We start from the raw sequence: 20,731 nt of genomic DNA, 5'->3' as shown, positions 1-20,731 counted from the left end.
CGGGAGGACCGACATGGAGGAGCAGCAGAGGAGAAAGGACACTCAAAAGCGAAGAGCGTGACCGTGGAAGTCGTGTCCCCGCCCCCCACTCGTCACGTCGGGAGGGGCGGCCGGAACTCAGCACAGCTCGCAGCGCGTACTTTGGGGACAGAGGCTGGACCGGAGCGCCCGCCCTCCCGGGAGGCGGCGGCCGATTCCCCGGAGGCTGATGCGAGTGTCTTTGCAGGACCTGCCAGACAGGGCTCCAGGCTCACGAGACGCCAAGAGCCAGATGGGTATTATAAAGACAATACAGACTTCTTAAAGGGAAAATCACCATGCCCTATGTAAGCGTCACGTGTTTATTAGGACTTCACTTGAAGCAGTTCAAAATTATGTCCATACATGAGCATACCCACACACAGACAGACACACAGACACAGACACACAATGTCTCCCTGCAACAGCTTCCTCCCTGGTCAGCTCAGAGGTGCTCGATGACGGGAGCGGTGGCAGCGCCGTGCTCAGCGCCAGCTTACCTTGAAGAGATCGGCGACTATCCCGTAATCGGCCACCTGGAAGATTGGAGCTTCTGGGTCTTTGTTAATGGCCACAATGGTCTGTGAAAAGAAACAAGAAGTTCGTTCTTTGTCAAGAAAATAGACCACGTAAACGGAGAGTTCTATGTTCCCTTCCCTAATGCCAAACGCACAGGATTGTATAGTCTGACTTAACATACAGGCCACACGACAGGCCATTCCAGGCCCTGAGGAGCCCCTCAGAGCGACGGGCATCCTCCCCTAGGACACCGGAGCTGGAGCTCAGTTAGTCCAGGAAACTACATCTAGAGGAACATGCCACAGGAAAGACGGGGGGCAGAGACGTAAACCCGGGCTCCCCTCTGAGCCTCAAATCCAAAGTCACAGGACAAACACCCTGAGTCACAGGCTCCGATCTGGGTGGAGCGTCTCTTCTGGGCACACAGAGCCTGTGCCCTGCACTGCCGAGGCATGTTGACCGAACGCTGGGAAACCATTTTCCTCGCTAAGCATCTGCAGTTTAATCATCTGAGAGCTTTTTCATCCCTCTATAGCAAAGTTACTTCTTTTAAAATATATATATTTTTTTATTGATTTCAGAGAGGAAAGGAGAGGGAGAAATAGAAACATTAAGGATGAGAGAGAACCATGGATCAGCTGCCTCCTGCACGCCCGCTACTGTGGATCGAGCCCGCAACCCGAGCACGTGCCCTTGACTGGAATCGAACTCGGGACCCTTCAGCCCACAGGCCGACGCTCTATCCACTGAGCCACACCAGCTAGGGCTCAAAGTTACTCTTAAAGAAACAGCACATAACTGTGGGCAAGGAACCACAGAAATATTTAAGAAAAACGATTTGGGCTGGTTAGTTTTTCGGATTACTAAAACAACATTCCTGAATTACCAACTGTACACAACGATGATAAAATCTGCTTACACCCTAGAACTTTCTTTCTATGTCCTTACAAATGCATGCTCTTCTTCCTTTGTTTTAAAAGCACAGATTGTATTCAGCCATCACAATACGCATATTGTTCAAAGTGCTTTCATTACATTGATTCATTTGATATAACACATATTCTTTCAACTAAATCACAATGCTAATTAAACTGCAGCTATCAGATTTATGAAAGCAACTGTCAGATCTAAGCCAATCACTCTGAAGTCCCGTGCCAGAGCTTATCCAAAATGACAACCAGACTGTCGTGTCCCCACAGCAGACCGTGATGACAGGGCTGTGTCTTTCTCAGCTGAGCACCAGCATGCCGTGCAGGTACGCGCTGAATAAACATCTGCCGACTGCGTGGACAGGCGACGTCTTGGCTCAAGTTTACTCCTGAGGATTGTCCCCACACTGGTCTCCTCACTCCCGCTGCTCCCTTTTTGCTGGGGCGGGTACCCTCTAGTCCACCTCCCACCCAATCCAGCCCTGTTGGCATGGAGCGGGAACGTTCACCAGGACCAGCTTGGCAGCAGTCTTATTCTCGAGAAGCAGGATTCTGGGGGTGTCCGAGCTGGCCCGGCTAAAAGTCGGATTCACGGCTGCTGGTGTGGAGTGTTTCCCTTTAACGCAGCCACAAGCTTTCCCGCTGGCACTGCTGTTTCAGAACTCCGCAAAACCGGACTGGTTTGAGGCAATGCGTTTAGTTACAGAAGGTGGTGCGTGTGACCTTCCGAGGCAGAAGTTGAAGTTTTATTACCTTTTACATCCAACTTCCACCCGAACGGATAAAAGCCGGAGCGTCAGAAGCATCTCTGACGTCATGACAGACTCAGTTCCTAGTTCAGACTGGACACTGGGACGCAGGGACCGATGTCCATGCTCTGACAGACGCTCCCAGAGCCGCGGCACAGGCCTCCCAGAATGCCCTGCAGCCAGTGGGAATCGGTGTTCCCTCTGTGCACTGTATTTTAAAATTACTGCAGTATGAAGACACTCCAACTCAAAATGTGTCCATCACACCTCAACAACCCAACCCAAGAAGAGGGGCCTTTCTAATGTATGGGGGGACTCTTAGGGAACCAGGGTGAAGCAGATGGGGGTCAGAACCGCATCAAGTTGTTTCCACCCCACGTTCTCTACCCACAGGCGGTCAGAGCTGAAAGGGACCTCAACATGTGCACTGGGCAGGCAAGGAGCTGAGTGCACACGGGACACGCCCTGAGGTCAGCTAGCGCTGGCGCGGGATCGGGTCAGGCCTTTTTCCAGGCACGGCACCGCCTCTCCTGCATCCTCAGGTCCCAGATCTATAGGAACGGCTGAACGTCACGCGCTGTGAGATCCAATTTCATAAACAGGAAAGTTTATCCACTTAGCAGCACTACTGCTGTGTGCTTACCTTGCTGTCTTTCATCCCAGCTAAATGTTGGATGGCTCCGGAGATTCCTACAGCAATATACAGCTCCTGGAATGAGAGAGGCCGCATCATCGATACGTACTTACCAGTAGCCCTGCACACGAATCCGTGTGCCAGTAGCTCTCTGTGGGGCCTGGCAAGCATTCCGCCAGGCCGCTCACGCTGCCTGCTCTTAGCGGCCGCCCCCCGGGACTGGGGGACTCCAGAGGGGCTGAGAGGACTGGGTGCTGCCATCTTTGTGACGCAGTGATGGTTAATTTGCATAGTACCCTTTTATTAGATAGAATGTTATATAAAAGGACATTTGTTAAGTTGTTAATCAAAATACACTTACAGAGAGAACCAAGATGGCGGCAACATTAAACAACTAAACTGCGCCACGCACAACAATTTCAAAAATACAACTAAAAGACAAAGCATCTACCACCCAGAACCACAGGAAAGCTGGCTGGATAGTAGATTTACAACTAAGAAGGAAAAAGAAAGAACAAACGCGGAAGGGCTGAGGTGCGGAGGCGCGTGAATCGGGCTGGTGGCGGGCGACGGGACGCGCGGCTTTTTTTCCAACCCGAAGGGAGACGAGCTCCCGATCACTCTGAAATCCAGTTTCTGGGGACATGCGGGGCACCCAGACACCTACGGGGAGAAGCTGGACTCTCGGCCATCGGGTCGGAAAGTGAGAGTGACTTTCTTGCAGAGGTGCGCCCAGCAATCAGTGTTTACTGCGCTGGAGCATGGGACGTGGGGACTTGGAAACGCGGAAAGGCAGAAAAGGCAGACTAGCAGCCATTGCTGTTTGCCACGCCCTAGCCTAGTGACGCCCTGAGACCCGCCCCGCACATTCTACAAACCCGCCCAGGCTCCAAACAGCAGCTTTTGCATATAAATGGCCTGCCCTGAGGCAGCTTAACCAAATTAACTGCAGCTCCAGTCAGACTGCTCCAAAACCACTCAAGCAGGAGGAGAAAACTGCGGTTTTTGCTGTAACTCCTGCTGAATGGCTTCAGACAGTAGCTGACCTGCACCCCATTGGAGACCCAGAAACGAGGGCATCTAGTGGTCGGTGTGAGACGACACCAGATTTCAACCACTCTCATAAGGGACACATTCAAGAGGCAGACTTAGTGAACGCCAAAGCCTTGCTGCACCAAGACCCGGCCCATAAACGTGTCTCCTACACAGCAACTCTTCCTTTATAGACACAGAGGGTCCGCACGGCCAATTGGCCTGGAGGAAAATTCCTCCCAGTGACACCAACAACAATCAAGACTTAACTATACAAAGGAGGACCAAGATGGAGGCATAGGGCGGACGCCTGATTGTTGCCTGCCACAGCAATTTTGAAACTACAACTGGAAAACAGAGCAGACACCATCCAAAACCACCGGAGGGCTGGATGAGCGGATGCTCTACAACTAGAATAAAAGAGAGGGGTACGCGGGATGATGCTGATGCTGGTGACCCAAAGATCACACTTTAAGAACTACGGCTCAGGTGACACAATGGCGGCCTGGAACGTGTTCGGCGCAGTTCCCCCGGCGGTCTCCGGCTGAGGGGATGGCTCCGCTCGCTGCCGAGCACGGACAGACGAGCCACTGGGAGACATGGGGTGGGAGACTCCGCGCTTGCTGACCTCTGAGTCCTTCGAGAATCTCTGCGCCCTGGAAGCGGCCAGGTGCGCACGCCCGGCGACCGGCCACCGCTGCAGACCCGAGCGCCGTCGCAGCCACCCCGGACCAGCCCGCCGCCGCGCACCGGGCGCACCGGAGCTTCGCCGAGCCCGCCGCCCAACGAGTTCTGCGGCAGCCGCCCCGGAGCTTTGAGAAAATGGCAGGAGGAATTGCTGAGAAGGAATTGACCGATGGGAGTTGGGATCGGGAAGACGAGGCCCCGCTGGGTTCCGGATCCAGGAGCGCTTGCCCAGTGACCGGCCGCCGCTACAGACCCGAGCCCGCCGCCGCGCACCGGGCGCACCAGAGCTTCGCCAAGCCCGGCGCCCAGCGAGTTCCGTGGCAGTCGCCTGGAACTTTGAGAAAATGGCCAGAGGAATTGCTGAGAGGGAATTGACTGACAGGAATCGGGATCAAGAAGATGAAGCCCCGCTGGGTCCCTGGTCCGGGTGAGGCCGTGCGCCCCTGGGTCCGGGCGAGGCCACGCTCCCCTGGATCCGGGTGAGGCTGCATGCCCCTGGGTCCGGGTGAGGCTGGGTCCTGGGCCCGGGTGAGGCCGCACACCCCTGGGTCTGGGTGAGGCTGGATCCCGGGTCCAGGTGAGGCCGCGTGCCCCTGGGTCCGGGTGAGGCCGCGCGCCCCTGGGTCCGGGTGAGGCCACGCGCCCCTGGGTCCGGGTGAGGCTGGGTCCCGGGTCCGGGTGAGGCCGCGTCCCTGGGTCCGGGTGAGGCTGGGCCCCGGGTCTGGGTGAGGCCGCGCCCCTGGGTCCAGGAGAGGCCGCGCCCCTGGGTCCAGAAGAGGCCACGCGCCCCTGGGTCCAGGTGAGGCTGGGTCCCGGGTCCGGGTGAGGCCGCGCCCCTGGGTCCGGGAGAGGCCACGCGTCCCTGGGTCCGGGTGAGGCCACGCGCCCCGGGGCCTGGGTGATGCTGGGTCCCGGGTCCAGGTGAGGCCGCGCCCCTGGGTCCGGGCGAGACCAAACCAGAGGGAGTCGGACCTGCATTACCACCATTTGTCCACCACCCAGAGCTAAAAAGTCAGTGCCGACATGTACACATAAGGAACTGGTGGAAATTGAAATTGGGTCTCAAAAGAACTGTTGGTCCAGAAAGAAACTCACTACAGACTGATTCATTTGCCTGTCAGCATAACTATTATTGCTCGTCTCACATTCGGTTCTTATAAGTATATTTCTAGTAACACATGATCTCACTCATCTAGGGGAAATGATGAACAACATAGACTGATGAACAAGAACAGACCCAGAAACAAGGAGGCATCGACCGGACTGTCGGGCCTCAGAGGGAGGGTAGGGGAGGGTGGGGGTAGGGGGGAGAGATCAACCAAAGGACTTGTGTGCATGCATACGAGCCTAACCAATGGTTAAGGACAACAGGGGGGTGGGGGCATCCGTGGGGAGGGGTGGGGGATGGGAATGGGGGGGATGCGGACAAATATGTGACACCTTAATCAATAAAGAAATTAAAAAAAACAAAAACAAAAACACAAAATACACTTACATTTAGGACACCCAGGCCAACAAGTTCTAACATAAAGAAACTGTCTCACTAACCCTCTCCTAAGCATATTCGCAAAGCATCATGGGAAAGGGTCACAGTTCTGCAAGTCCTTCCGACACACGCATCCACATCAGAACTCAGCAAGTCTTCAAAGCCTCCCCAGCCCTAGCTGTTTGGCTCAGTGGATAGAGCATCAGCCTGTGGACTGAATGGTCCCGGGTTTGATTCTGGTCAAGGGCACATGCCCGGGTTGTGGGCTCAATCCCCAGTGGGGGACGTACGGGGGGCAGCCGATCCATGATTCTCTCTCATCATGGATGTTTCTCTCTCCCTCTCCCTTCCTCCCTGAAATCAATAAAAAAGTATATTTTTAAAAAGCCTCTCCATGTGCATCAGAAAATACTAATGACATTGTTGATTCATTCCAACAGTAAACGTCCATATAAATACAATCTAAATGAAATTTCCTTACCCCCCCCCCCCAAGAAGTGAATGCTGCTTGTTGCCGTTAACCATGCCCCGGAGGAAGCAACAGATTCTGGGCCAAACCAACCAAGACAGGGCTCCAGGGCCTTTCCGGCCTTCCCGACCAGCAGCACAGACCCCAGGCCCTCACTGACCGGCCTGCAAACAAGGGTTTCTGATAAATGCAAAAGCATTAGAACCACAGCTGAGACGAGTCCTGGGTCCTGGCTGCTTCCTGCGACTGTGGCTCTCCGGCAGAAAGGAGGCGATGAGAGAACACCGTCGGTGCCTTCCCATGGCTCAGGAGGCATTTATGCACTTCAACACGACAGCCGTGCGCACCAAACCCTCCGCGGGAGGCTGCACCAAACCCTCCACGGGAGGCTGCACAGCTCTCTGCGGGGACCTAGGCCACCCCTACCCTGAGGCACTTTCCCCACATCAGACAGTGAGTCAGAAAGATAATCTGGAGCGAAAATGAGAGGCATGTTGGGGGAGAACAGCAGTTAAGGGTTCAAAAAGTGGTGAGATGAAGAAGGGAACAGGACAGAGGAAGGGGGTGGTCCTGGTGAGACTGAAGCCCCAGCGGCCTCAGGAAGGAGGGGACCCGGAGGAGGGCGAGCCCAGGCCCACAGCAGCTGCAGCAGCACGGCCAGCCATTCTCAATCAAGGACGGGGGCGGGGGGGGGGGGGGTAGTAACGCGCCGGGCAGGGCAGCAAGAGGACCGGGTTACTCTGAAATAGACAGCACTTCACTACAAACCAGGGCCCGCAGAACAAGGCACACATCCTCCTCCTCTGTCAAAACCGGACAAAGGCTGCAGCTGCAGACCCGCCCACAGAACAGGGGCCGGGTCTACCCCGCGGCTGGGACGGAGCTGCCGTCAGGGTGGTCCCACAGAGGCTGCAGGGGCACCTGACACTGGCCCGGAATCTCGCTGCCCAGGTTAAACCCCAGCCCAGCCCTGACAGACCTGTCACTGGGCCCGTTCTCTAGCCTCTGGGACCCAGTGTGCTGGTCTGAAAAGGCTCAATTATGAGAATCCGACTTCACAGGTTCCTGAGGCTTGTCCTCAGCTTAGAGCCCAGCTTCCCGAGACCCTGGCGGCCACTCGAGTTAAGGTGCGGTTCCTCAGAGCTCCGTGCAGAGCTGAGCAGCGCGGACACGGAAGGACTCTGGAGGGAAGCGTGATCCTATCCGTCACTGTACATCTTCGTTTGTATGACAGTGATTTCCCAACAGATGGCAGTAAGTAACTTGAGAATGGGGTGCTTTGCCCTAATTCATACAAACAGGTGGCATGGACCAGCAGGCTGGCAGGGCGGCCAGAATCCCCTGGGTGCAAACACTGTCCTTTCCTCAGTGTCCACATGAGGGAGGAGCTGAGAAGCAATGTTAACGGTGACTTTACGGTGTTGATACTCTTCCTGTACCTTCCAGGTAGTAAACCACTAAGGTTAATAAATCCTATATAATAAAAGGGTAATATGCAAATTGACCCCAACGGCAGAACGACCAGAATGACCGCTGGGCCAGTCACTGTGAGGCACACTGACCACCTCTTGGTCCCTTCCCCCGGCCGGCAGGCTCCGATCGCCTGATGGCCACCTGCGGCGGGGGCAGGGCCGGTGAGTGGGCGGGAACTTAACTCTCGGTCCCTTCTCCTGGCCGGCCATCAACTGATCACCCGATGGCAAACGGGGATCTGGGGGTGGGTGGCGGCAGGGGGTGGGGCCCACTGTGGGCAGCTGGGGAAGAGGCCCTGATCGCAGGCCAGGCTGAGGGACCGTACCCGTGCAGGGGTTTCGTGCGCCGGGCCTCTAGTAAGACAATAAAAACCTGTACACAATCCAGGAGACACTGTAGTGTGACAGAGCGCTGGCCTTGCGCAGCCCGACCCTGAGAGGCCAGAGGCCTTTAGAGGCAGGAAGCGGACGCCCGCTCTCGTCACCTCTGCCACGGGACCCACTGTGCAGCGGTCCCGGCCTCCCTGCTGCCGCGGTCCTCCGGCCAAGGAAGCTCACAGCAGGTGAACTGGTCCAGCTTGAGGACAAGCCTACACGTCTGAGAGGCGGGAAGGTGCCTGGAATGAAATCTGAATCCCGGGAGAGCAAGCACGTGGCGGTGAGTTTGACACGCGTGTGCTAGGGGAACCCAGCCGGCTGCGGAGCCACGGGGTCAGAGTGTTCTCTGGCCAGCGACGTGGGTTTGGGCTGCGTTCTTCAGAGGACAGTCCTAGCTTCACCCCTGCCTCGCCCTGACCTCGTGCAGGAGACCTGCCCTCCGGGAGCCAGGGCGGAAGCATGAGGGGAAAGCTGTTGTCTGCCTGCACTGCGACTTCTGCCCAGCACCGCTGTTAAATCCAGAAGACATGCAATGTAATGTGAGCCACGTTTAATTTTAACTCTTCTATTAGCCTCATTAACGTAAAAAGAAGCAGGTGAAACTAATTTTAGTCAATTCCTATTCAGACTACCCACACCCCTAACGGGAGCGTGCCGGACAGCACAGATCCAAGGTGCTGGGGAAGGAGCTGGGGAGAGCCTTCGGGTGAGTGCGCTCACAGGGGCCTGTGGAGCCTGGTGGGAAGGGAGAGGAGGGACAGAACGCCTTGAGCCCGTGCCTGTGCTGGTCAGAACAAGACCGCTCACAGGCACAGGGCGTGCTCAACTCCGAACCAGCATGGAGGTCGGCAGTGTCGCACGCTGAAGACCAGCAGGAGCGGCAAGATCAAGCAGGGGAGTCACAGGTTCAGGTCGTCTGGGCATCACAGAACACCAAGAGCAGTCGAGCCTACTGGTCTAATACAGCAAATTTACACTCTGAAGAGAAACTACCACATTTTTTCTCTAATAAGTTATATTTTTTCTTAAAACTCTAGAACCTGAATAAAAATATATCCTTAAAAACTCACACTTCTCAAAGAAAAAAAGAAAAAAAGGGGGGGCACCTAAATAATCTGAGTCAATAAATTAAGAATTTTAAATATCTGGAACAAAATACCAACAACAACAACAAAAAAGAGTGAGCACAGGTGTCCCCCTTGTAATCAACTGCAGTCCAAAAACATTAAATGAAAAATTCCAGAAATAAACAGATTTCCCAGATTTTAAAAATTAAAGTGTAGCTGACATCCGATATTATATCAGCTTCAGGTGTACAACATAGCGATTCACATCTCTGTGCCTCACAACGTGAGCGCCATGGCGAGCCCACAGACCTTCCATCGCCATACAGTCACGGCACTGTTAGCGACTATGCTTGACGTCCCCGTAACTTCCTTACTTTACACCTGGAAAGCCGAACCTCCTAATCCCCTTCGCCTCTAATTCACAAGTGCTGAGTGCCGGGATGAAATGTCACGCTGTTTCCGAAACATCTTCAGATGATGTAATGTTCCTGACGATCACACACACTTATCTATTCAAGTTCTCGTCTCAGTAGCCACTTACCAGTATTTGAGTTGGGTTTTCTGTTTTAGTAAGAACTCCACTTGTAGAGTTATCTTTATAAGGTAACTTACTCAACTCCTATTCTAATACCATATATTTTAAGTGAATAAAGTGATTCATGTATTAATATCTTACTGTGCCTAATTTATCATAGGTATGTATGTACGGGGGGGAACAGTGTACAGGGTGGGGCAAAGGTAGGTTTACAGTTTGAGTTCATGAAACACAGTTAATTATTACTATTGTTTATCTTCATCTGAGGATATGTTTATTGATTTTAGAGAGATAGGATGGGGGGAGAGAGACAAACATCGATGTGAGAGAGAAACATTGATCGGTTGCCTCCCGTATGCACCACAATCGGGGATCAAACCCATAACCTTTTTGGTGTACGGGACAACACCCCAACTGAGACAGCCAGGCCACACAGTTTATTCTTGTATTATATTAATTACTAGAGGCCCAGTGCACGAAATTTGTGCACTGGGGGTGGGGGTCCCTCAGCCTGGCCTGTGCCCTCTCGCAGTCTGGGAGCCCTCAGGGGATGTCCGACTGACGGCTTAGGCCCACTCCCCAGCAGTTGGATATCCTTAGCGCTGCCATGGAGGCAGGAGAGGCTCCCGCCATTGCACTGATCACCAGGGGGCAGCTCCTGCATTGAGCATCTGTCCCCTAGTGGTCATTGTATGTCATAGCAACCGGTTGTTTCCCTGTTTGGTCGATTTGCATATTAGCCTTTTATTATATAGGATTGTATTACTTTCTATATGAACAACTGTAAACCTACTTCTGTCCCATATATATATAGGGTTTGGTACCACACTGGGGTTCTTGGAACATACACTCTGTGGATAAAAGATGACGACCATGTAACAGAAAATGTGGGATGCACTTAATAGTAATACTTAGGATGACAGAAAATTAGTGAGCTAAGATCTCGACTCAAGGAAGTTGAAAATGAGCAAGTGTAAGAAACCATTTGTTCAGTCACTAGTATCTATATCTATATATATAAAAGCCTAAGCGACTGTCAGACCAGTAGCTATGACGCGCAATGACCACCAGGGGACACTCAACCCAAGAGCTGCCGAGCTGCAGTCACTTGGCAGCTGCGGTTCTCAGGTGATGCACTCAGAACCAGAGAGGAGGGAGCCCGATTCCGGGGTGCATCACCCAAGAACCGCCCTCTTGCAATCCGGGACCCCTCGGGGATGTCGGAGAGCCAGTTTCGGCCCGATCCCCACAGGCCAGGCCGAGGGACCCCACCAGTGCACAAACACATGCATCAGGCCTCTAGTAACTAAACAAATAAGGTCAGAGAGAAAAGGGTTCAGGTCCTGACTCTTCCACTCACCATCTGTGTTCTTGGGAGTTACTTAACCTCTCAGGGTTCAACTCATGTGCGAGAAGGAGGTAAACACGAGCAGCTAATCGGAGTGCTGTGATGATGAAATGACACCATGCGTGTCAAGTGCTCACGGAATGCTACAAGAGTGAGTGCTGTTAGTGCTGTCAGCATTACTTAATGATCACAGGACTTTACACTAAAAGTTATAACGACAGCCACCTGTCATATGAATTCCACTTTACTTGAGTAGTTTAAACTATTAGTCTCTCAAAGAAATTTCTTATTACCGTGACATAGTTCTCCTGGGATAATGTACTGGAAAAATGTCATTGATTCCTGTGGGTTCCTTTTTTGAATAAAAAAAATTTTTTAATTGATTTCAGAGAGAAAGGGAGAGGGAGAGAGAGAGATAGAAACATCAACGATGAGAGAGAATCACTGATTGGCTGCCTCCTGCACGCCCCTCACTGGGGATCTAGCCCACAACCAGGTCGGGGAGGAGCCTGCAACCGAGGTACGTGCTCTTGATTGGAATCGAACCCGGGACCCTTCAGTCCCCAGGCCGACGCTCTATCCACCAAGCCAGTGATTGGCAAACCGCGGCTCGCGAGCCACATGCGGCTCTTTGGCCCCTTGAGTGTGGCTCTTCCACAAAATATCACGTGCGGACGCGCACGTACAGTGCGATTGAAACTTCGTGGCCCATGCGCAGAAGTCGGTTTTCGGCCTGGGCGAGTCTATTTTGAAGAAGTGGTTCTAACGCTGAGCCACACTCAAGGTGCCAAAGAGCCGCATGTGGCTCGCGAGCTGTGGTTTGCCGACCACTGCACTAAGCCAAACCGGCTAGGGCCTTTTTTGCATTTTTTTAAAGTAAGCTATAAAGTTATAATTTCTGCCCAACTTCCTAGACAGTGGTGGTTGAATGTGGGGTGAATTTCTTTATAAAATTCTAACATAATCTTTGCACAGGGATATGTATCCCATATACACATTATCAAGACATTAAAATGGTCATATAAAAATATGTAAGAGGTAAAATTTACACAAGTTTATGATATAAACTCATGCACGGACTCTTTTCTGGAATCGGGACAGTATTCTGCCTGCAGAAACCTCAATCTGCTTTACTTTAAACAAAGTAGAAAGATTTAAACATTTAGTTTTTTGTTTACATGAAACATGAATTTGAGTGGAGCGGTTAAATCTGGATCTGTAAGAGCAGAAAGGCCAAGCCAATATTGCTTCATCTCTTTAAAAATCAGGTTTAAAATTTCTACCAACAGCCTCCCTTTCTAAACAGAGTTGGGGAAGGAATATAAGAAACTACATTTCTTCGAAGATGAAAATTTAAAGACATCATAAGCAATTCTAACTAAAGTTCAGAGATCCAATGTTATGTTCTCAAAAACAATACCTATCACTATCTCAGACTAGACAACAGTTTTACAAAACGGCAAGCGCTCTCTCAACCTTGCTTACCCAGAAGACTACAGAGGCATAACCTTCAACAGCAACTGTTCCAGCTAAAACATAATACACACACAGGACAACTGCCAGGTTAGGAGTTAAATGGAATTTATTACAGCAAATAATGAATGTCTTTTGAGGAGTAGATTAACCTAACTATACTGTCTAATTACTGCAAGTCTCCTGCGCATTAGTATTGCTATATTTCATCTTGCTGCTCATTTAAAAGGACAGATTGTTTCTTATGTTTGCCAAACTGTGTTTAAGTCCCTTTTCTTTCTGGAAGAGGCCCCAGAATGCAGAGCACAGCGAGCTGCGGCTCTTTCCTCAGCGCGCGCCCCTCCTGTGCTCCCCTCCCGGGCAGGCCTGTGGCTGCCCTGAGCTTTACCCACAGGGCCTTGACCCACTCTTCGGTCTGAAGCTCAAAGCCAGTCCCATCCATCAAACAGCGCTCCTGGAGAGGACAGCACTCAGGACGACACGTTAGTCCTCAGTTACACGAGCTGTCTCGGAGATGCCAGCAACCACACTGCACTTTCTATACACGACAGCAATTATGACAACCACTCAAAGGAATGGGTATTATTCCCATTGTATAGATGGGAAGGCACAGCCTCAGGCAGGGTGAGTGAGTTGTCTAAGGATATATACACGATGCTTAACCCAAGTTTTTTTATTTTAAAATCAGTCCTTTCTCTACTATACCACAATAGCTCTTATTGTGACAGTACTGGTAGCTTTCACTGAAGTCACTCGTCTACTAAAAGTCTAGTATATATGTTTATCTAGGGAAAAATCTCTGGTTTATATATAAAAAGTACCATCCATTCTAGCTACCCTAGATGCTGTCCCTCGTTACTAAGGCACCAGTGGTCCATTGCCTCTGGTTCCGTACGCTGGACAGGGACACACGCTTCACCCTGCGGACTCCTCTCTCTGCCAGTCAGTCAGCGGGACACTCCTCAGCCAGGCCCCCCCACGCGCACCAGCGACAAGGCCGTCACGGAGACGGACTCCGAAGAGGCAAGACGTGGAAATTATTGCTTGTTGACTGTGGTTGATGCTCGTTTTAATTTATGTCCCTGTACTGAAAACCAGCTAATACTTTAGATGGAAACCTCTGCCCTGGCCGTCAGTGAAGCCCACACCGATGACTGCTAATGGGAGGCAGAGGCGGAGGCAGAGAACATTCCGAAGGAAGGGCGGCAGGCCTCGCCCAGCCCCGGAGGGCTCTCCCGGGAACGGGCCTTCCCAGGCTTGGTGCTCATCAGGCAGAGAATGGGGACCGGGGTTAGTCAGACATGTTCTGAAACCTAACTCACCCCGGGAATGGGGTCTCCATCCTCTTCCTGCTGATCACTCTTTCCCCAGCTCCCGGGGGACACGCCCAGAGCAGATGGCTGCTCACAGGCTTCAGCGTGTACTTCACTATTGCTTTCAAACTGTAAACTTAATAACCCAGTTGCTCAAATACAAAGTTAAAAAGATCTTTTAAAAAAAAGGACATTATATTGTGGCTCACAACTCAAAAGTTTAACTGAAACTCAGAAAACGTGAAATTTCAGCTCTTCACCTTTTAGTACTGGTTTTAAATTATGGGTTTTGATCACATAGGGTGCATAGGACCTGAAATAAGGTTTTCTTAAGAGAATTTTTTACAGTAAAGTATAATTTTTAATATTGAACTATTTTACAATTAAGTGCTTAGTATTAACTTGCGCTTCTACATTATTTCACAGATTTTTCAGCGTGGGAAAATATTCCCCAAGTACACTTAGAATGAGAGAAAGCCAAGTATATTATTAGATACATTGTTGAAATTATTCAGATTAATTTATATTGAAATATTGGGTAAATGACACCAAAATACTTAAGATATATAACCAATCTAGTGCAAAGCTTTGCATTTCAGGTTAAATAAAAAGTTTGACTATCAAATATTTTATCATTACGGCTTCCCAAGTCAGTTAGAACATGCTAGATCGTATAGACCAGCACAGAATCCTGGCGTAGTGAGGAGCTCTGAGGTCGTCTAAGCCATCTCTACGCGTACCAGTGAGAAAACACCGAAGCCCAGGAACAGCTCCCCAGGACCGGCTTCCAAGTACTCCCTTCACTCACCATGCTGCTCCCTTCCCAAATTACTGGGAAAAGTAGGCCACTGCTTAAGCACAGCCTTTCTTGATGTTTAATCTAAAATTATGATCAGCCCTGGCTGGCTTGGCTCAGTGGATAGAGCATCAGCCTGCGGACTGAAGGGTCCCGGGTTCGATTCCGGTCAAGGGCACATGCCCAGGTTGTGGGCTCGATCCCCAGTGGGGGCGTGCAGGAGGCAGCCGATCAGTGATTCTCTCTCATCATTGATGTTTCTATCTCTCTATCCCTCTCCTTTCCTCTCTGAAATCAATAAAAATATCTTTAAAATAAAGAAATGAGTGATAAAATTAAATTAAATTATGATAACTTCTATGCCAAGGAGCTCATGAAAGCTACAAAGTAGCCAGAGAAAAACAGTTTGGAGGCTCCTCAAAAAGCTAAGCACAGCCCTAGCCCCTTCTGCTCAGAGGTTAGAGTGTCGGGCCGCAGACTGAAGAGGCGCAGGTTCGATTCTGGTCAAGGGCACGTGCCTCGGTTGCAGGCTCAATTGCTGGCTCTGGTCAGGGCACGTGCGGGAGGCAACCAGCAATGTGTCTCTCTCACACAGATGTTTCTCTCTGTTTCTTCCCCTCCCTTCCACTCTCTCTAAAAATCAACGGAAAAAATATCCTAGGATGAGGATTAACAACAACAACAAAAAGCTAAATACAGAATTACTATATGGCCCAGCAACCCCACTCCTAGGAGTAGAACCTAAAGAACTGAAAACAGGGACTCAAACAGATACTTGTAAGTGAATGTTTACAGCAGCATTATTGACAATGGTTAAAAGGTGAAAACAAAACAATCCAAGTGTCTGTCAACAAATAAATGAATAAACAAAATGTTTATGGAATATTATTCAGACATAAAAAGGAATAAAGTTCTTACACACACTATAATACAGATGAAATCCGAAAACATGCTAAATGGAATAAGACAGTCACGAAAGGACAAATAATGTATGATTCCACTTTTATGAAATACCCACCAGCTCAGGCAAAATCACAGACATACAGGGCTGACCAGGGACTGGGGTGGAAGGGAGGAGGAGCTACTGTTTAATGGGTATGGAGTTTCTCTGTTTGGGGCGATGAAAAATTTTGGGTATGGTGATGATGGTGGCACAACAGTGTGACTGTTATTATTGGCACTGAATTGTACACTTAAAAATGACTAAATGGCATACTTTGTTAGATTTCACATCAATCAAAAAGTCATTAGAAAGTTAGAAAGCCCTGTCAGAAAACTTCACACAATTCTCCATCTTTAAAAAACATAATTCTAGAATCTGGTGTTTTTGACAATTATAAAATGTTATTAATATAATGTTTAAAAAATGACAACAACAATAAGGGGAAAAGGTACTACAGGATCTATGTGAATTCTCTGTCCTATCTTTGCAATTTTTCTGTAACTCTAAAACTGTTCTAAAAAATAAAGTTTATGGGGGAAAAAAGCCAAGCAGATTTGTGAAGTTCAGCCTAAGTTACAGAAAGATTTCCTTTTAGCACCTTCTAGAGTTATAAGAATTTCATTAAGTTATTAAAATATTCTTTTGTACAAGATGTTAGTACTCGTATCTTGGACCCTAAAGTGAACAAAGGGATGGAATTACATACGCTAAATGGTCAGTTATCCACTGTAATCATTTCCTTCTAGTACACGTCTTATGTTCTCCGACATTCATGTGCATGTTTATATCTGAAGCTATTCATGAGAAAGTAAATTAGTTTTAATATGAACCAAAAATACAGTTAGAATAATAAAAATTTAGACTAGTTCTATTCCTTTCAAGGTACCACACCAAGATAGCTACAACGGAGAGTGTCTGTCTCCTCTTACTGAGTTTCATGTCAGCTGTTAAACTGGATTGACAAGCGAGGTCAATATATCGTATCACTGGGATGCTTTCAAAGTTACTATATATGTAAAAAGAATTCAATAGACTCTCCAAACTTACAAATTTTAACTTTGTATATAAAATGGTAATGTATCAAAATTTTACTGACATAGTCCTCTGGAATAAATGTTTAGATAAATCAATCTAATCAAAATGAATCAAAGATAAAATCAGAAGTCAAAGATACAACTAATTTTTAGCAAATGAGTCTTAACTACGGCACAACCAGCGCATGTACTAAACCCCTGTTTACCAGCCTGCAGCCTCTCCGGGTCCTTGCGGGCTGCGCTGCAGGACTGGCCACCCAGCACGCAATCACTCGAAGAAGCACGCCACGCTCAGGGAGCTGTGGACGCCAGTCCATACGGCACTGCTCTCGGTCCTCTTGGGACTAGAACATCAATTGCTTTCAGCTAAATGCACTCACATATGAATATTTTAGTACAATTTAATGCTTCTATACCAAACCCAAAGGAATAAGGCATCAATTTGTGAACACAGTTCTCTGGGAGTTAAAAGCCACGCTGGATAATGCAGTATGAACAGGACTGTCAATCTGGAGCTTTTTAGCAGGTCAGAACAGCAGTCCCAGTTGTATACAAATGACTCGATCAAGTTTGTTCCTACACAGACTATCTAACATGAGTGAGTTTTCGAAAAAGAACCCCAGAAGCAAAATTTCTTGTGTTGATAAATTCTCCCCAAATGGCTTCTTCATCTAGTAACTACCCGCTTACTGTCACAATTATAAATGGGCCCTGATCTGTCAGTGAAACACCAAAATGTAGACAAAGAAACCTACCACCATGAAGCAGCAGCACTACATGTGAAAACCCCTTCCCTGGCACTCGGTAACAGGCTCCATCATGACTGCAACATGCTTCTAAGCCTGACGGTGAGGAAGGTAAGGTCAGCACCAGTTTCCGCAGGCAATCCAGAAAAAAATGTAACTAACCTGGGAACTGCCACTGGCCAGGCTTCAAGCCATTCTAACTCTAATCATGGCATAAATCTGACGTTTTATTAAGCTCAACAAATGTTAATGTGCTAACAACATCCAATGACATTATCAGACATCAGTTAAAGAAATAAGAATTCAGCAGTATCTGTTATTTCAAAAGAAAAATAGTCTCTTAGCAAATGAGGATTTGTAATAGTAACTGCTGGGCACAATTTTAAGTGTTTTACAAATATCAACTCATCAAAACTTCGTAACTACCAAACGAAACAGTGACTTTTTTTTTATTGATTTCAGACAGGAAGGGAGAGGGAGAAAAAGATAGAAACATCAATGATGAGAGAGAATTATTGACCGGCTGCCTCCTGCACAACCTCCACTGGGCATCGAGCCTGCAACCCAGACATGTGCCCTGACCGGGAATCGAACCGTGACCTCCTGGTTCCTAGGTTGATGCTCAACCACGGAGCCACGCCGGCCGGGCTAAAACAGTGACCATTATCGCCACTACACAGCTGACAAAACCGGTACAGAGAAGGTAAGCAGTTGTCCGAGGTCGCACAGTAAGCAAGCGGTAACACTGAGAGCTGGACTCAGGCACCTGGCTAGAAAGTCTAAACTCTTAATCCTTTTAACTATTATCTACAGGCTATTGTGGGGAACTTCTCTAATCTGACAAAGAATGTCTACAAAAAACAGACAGCAAACATACCTAGTAGTGGACTAGTAGAGGGATTTCCTTGAAAATAAGAATAAAGATGTTTATCATCGCCACTTTACCTAACAATATCCTAGGAGCCATAACTGACACAGTAAGAAAATTACACAAAATTTCATTATTCCCAAACAGTGTATGTATAACCTCAAGAGAATCTACAGAAAAATAAGAGCAGTATATAAATATCAACTGCATTCCTATTATCTATATACCTTTATAAAGAAATTATGATACCATCTAAATAAATGGAGAAATAAAATCATGGTCACAGACAGAAGACTAAATATTGCAAAGACATTGACTCCCCAAATTCACTGATACATCCAATGTTCCTCACTTGAATTTTTGCTATCTGAATATTACTGCAACTTGTTCTTTTTAAACGCAAAAGTCACTATCAAATGGGAAAAAAAGCTATAATGAATGTGCATGAGTGCACATTTACGGTGCTTCTGTGTCTGAGAGAGACTGTCTGGTCCACGCAGCAATTGTCTCTCAGCTGTTTCCCTGGCAGGATCGTATCTTACGTTCACACTGTATAACCACAAGTAGTAAGAAGCCCAAAAGTCAGCCATTTTGAGATTTTAAAATGTCACTGCTTAATCTGAGGCTTCCAATGATTGACAGCACGTGTTTCTGGGGTCCCAGGAGCCAAGCAGGGAAAACGGTCCATCACCTCTGGGGACTGACTGAGCCCCTTCTCCAGGTCCCGCCCACACACCTCAACTCCCCAGCGAGAGTCACCCCACTAGTCTCAATCAGTAAATTATTGTTTTAAATGGCCTTGGTTATTAGCTAATTATTATTTGCATCCATCATGTATGTTGAGTGTATTTTCTCAGTGTTTATTCACATCCCTCTCTGTTTAAAGGCTGCAGAATAGCTGATACCGCCCCCGCCCTGCATTGTCTAGGAACATACTAACTAATGACTGAATGTGAAACAGCTAAGAAATTGGTGTCTTAAAAGCTTCCTATTATGCAGAAAATGCCAGATGATTCTTACAAAAGTACTTAAATGGAAACTTTATAATTGAGGGGACATTATTTTAGGTTTTGGATTTACTGGGAACTAATTACAAACTTTATCTTTTAAAATAATAAGATGCAGACTTGGGTTCTCGGAAGCTTCAGTACCTACACAGCTTCAGGAGTGACTAAACTTGGGTCAGGTACACCGATATTTCCAATCCAATCCAACTGTGGAGCTTGACGAACTAACTCTAAAACTGCAGAGAAGGGCAGAGAGCCACGCTCAACTAGGAAACTTCATTATAAAGCTTCGGGTATAGCGTTACAGGGACACATACACGACTGCTGGCAGGACACAACAGAGGGCCCAGAAACAGACGTGTGTGTGTGTGTAAACTTGGTATGTAAGGGCTGACCTGTAGTGAAGAGGAATGTGTGATAAATGGTTACCTATATGAGGAAAAAACTGAATACCTACTTAACACCAAACATGAAAATCATATCAAGTAATTATAAACCAAAATTTAAAAGGCAAAGCTTTACAGGTGAATATTGTTATACCCTTATCTTGAGAAAGATTCCTTAAACAAGACACAAAAAGTATATAACAAAAAGAAAAAAATTACTTCAACAACTACATGGAAAGCTTCTCCTTATCAAAAAGAAATGAGTAAAGAAATGGAAAAGACATCTATAAACTGTTTATGTGTAAACAATACATAACCAACAAATGATTAGCATCCAAAATTAATAAAAGAACTTCCAAGAATTGATAAGAAAAAGGTAACTCAATAGAAAAATGAGCCAAAAAAAAGTATGAACAGGAAATTGAGAGGGAAAAAACCCATAAATGGACACTTAGCAAAGGAAAAGATCAGGAAAATGCAAACAACAATGAACATGAGATCTTGTGCCCATCAGACTATCAAACCTTTTTAAAAAAACTGGTAGCCCAGAGTGTGTGGCTCAGTGGTTGAGCACCAACCCATGAACCAGGAAGAGGATGGGAGAGATGTAACGTTTTTAAACTTTATTTTTATTGTTAACACTATTACAGATGTGCCGCCCCCTTGCCCACCTTCATCCAGCCCCTCCCCCGCTTCCCTCTGGCCATCACCACCGCTGTCTGTGTCTGCGGGTTTTGCATGTATGTTCTTTGGTTAATCTTGTCACTGTCCTTCACCCACCTCCCCTCCCCTCCGACAGCCAGCTGTCAGTCTGGTCCAGGGGTCCACGCCCTTGTACAGCA

General features: G+C 48.3%; 1 protein-coding gene across 1 annotated transcript in view; it reads right to left on the bottom strand.

Moving 5' to 3' along the window:
* The window catches only part of ETFA (electron transfer flavoprotein subunit alpha), a 44,167-nt gene that overhangs the window by 3,429 nt on the left and 20,007 nt on the right, over window positions 1–20,731 (bottom strand). The window contains exons 10-11 of the mRNA XM_079764146.1: window positions 2,859–2,924; window positions 519–599 (exon numbers count right to left, since the gene is read on the bottom strand). Coding sequence (XP_079620272.1) covers window positions 519–599; window positions 2,859–2,924 — 147 coding nt within the window. The remainder of the gene's footprint in view (window positions 1–518; window positions 600–2,858; window positions 2,925–20,731) is intronic.

This window comes from Cnephaeus nilssonii (genome assembly GCF_951640355.1).
Source record: "Cnephaeus nilssonii genome assembly, chromosome: 24".
NCBI lineage: Eukaryota > Metazoa > Chordata > Mammalia > Chiroptera > Vespertilionidae > Cnephaeus > Cnephaeus nilssonii.
This window is presented reverse-complemented; position numbering and strand designations above follow the sequence as displayed.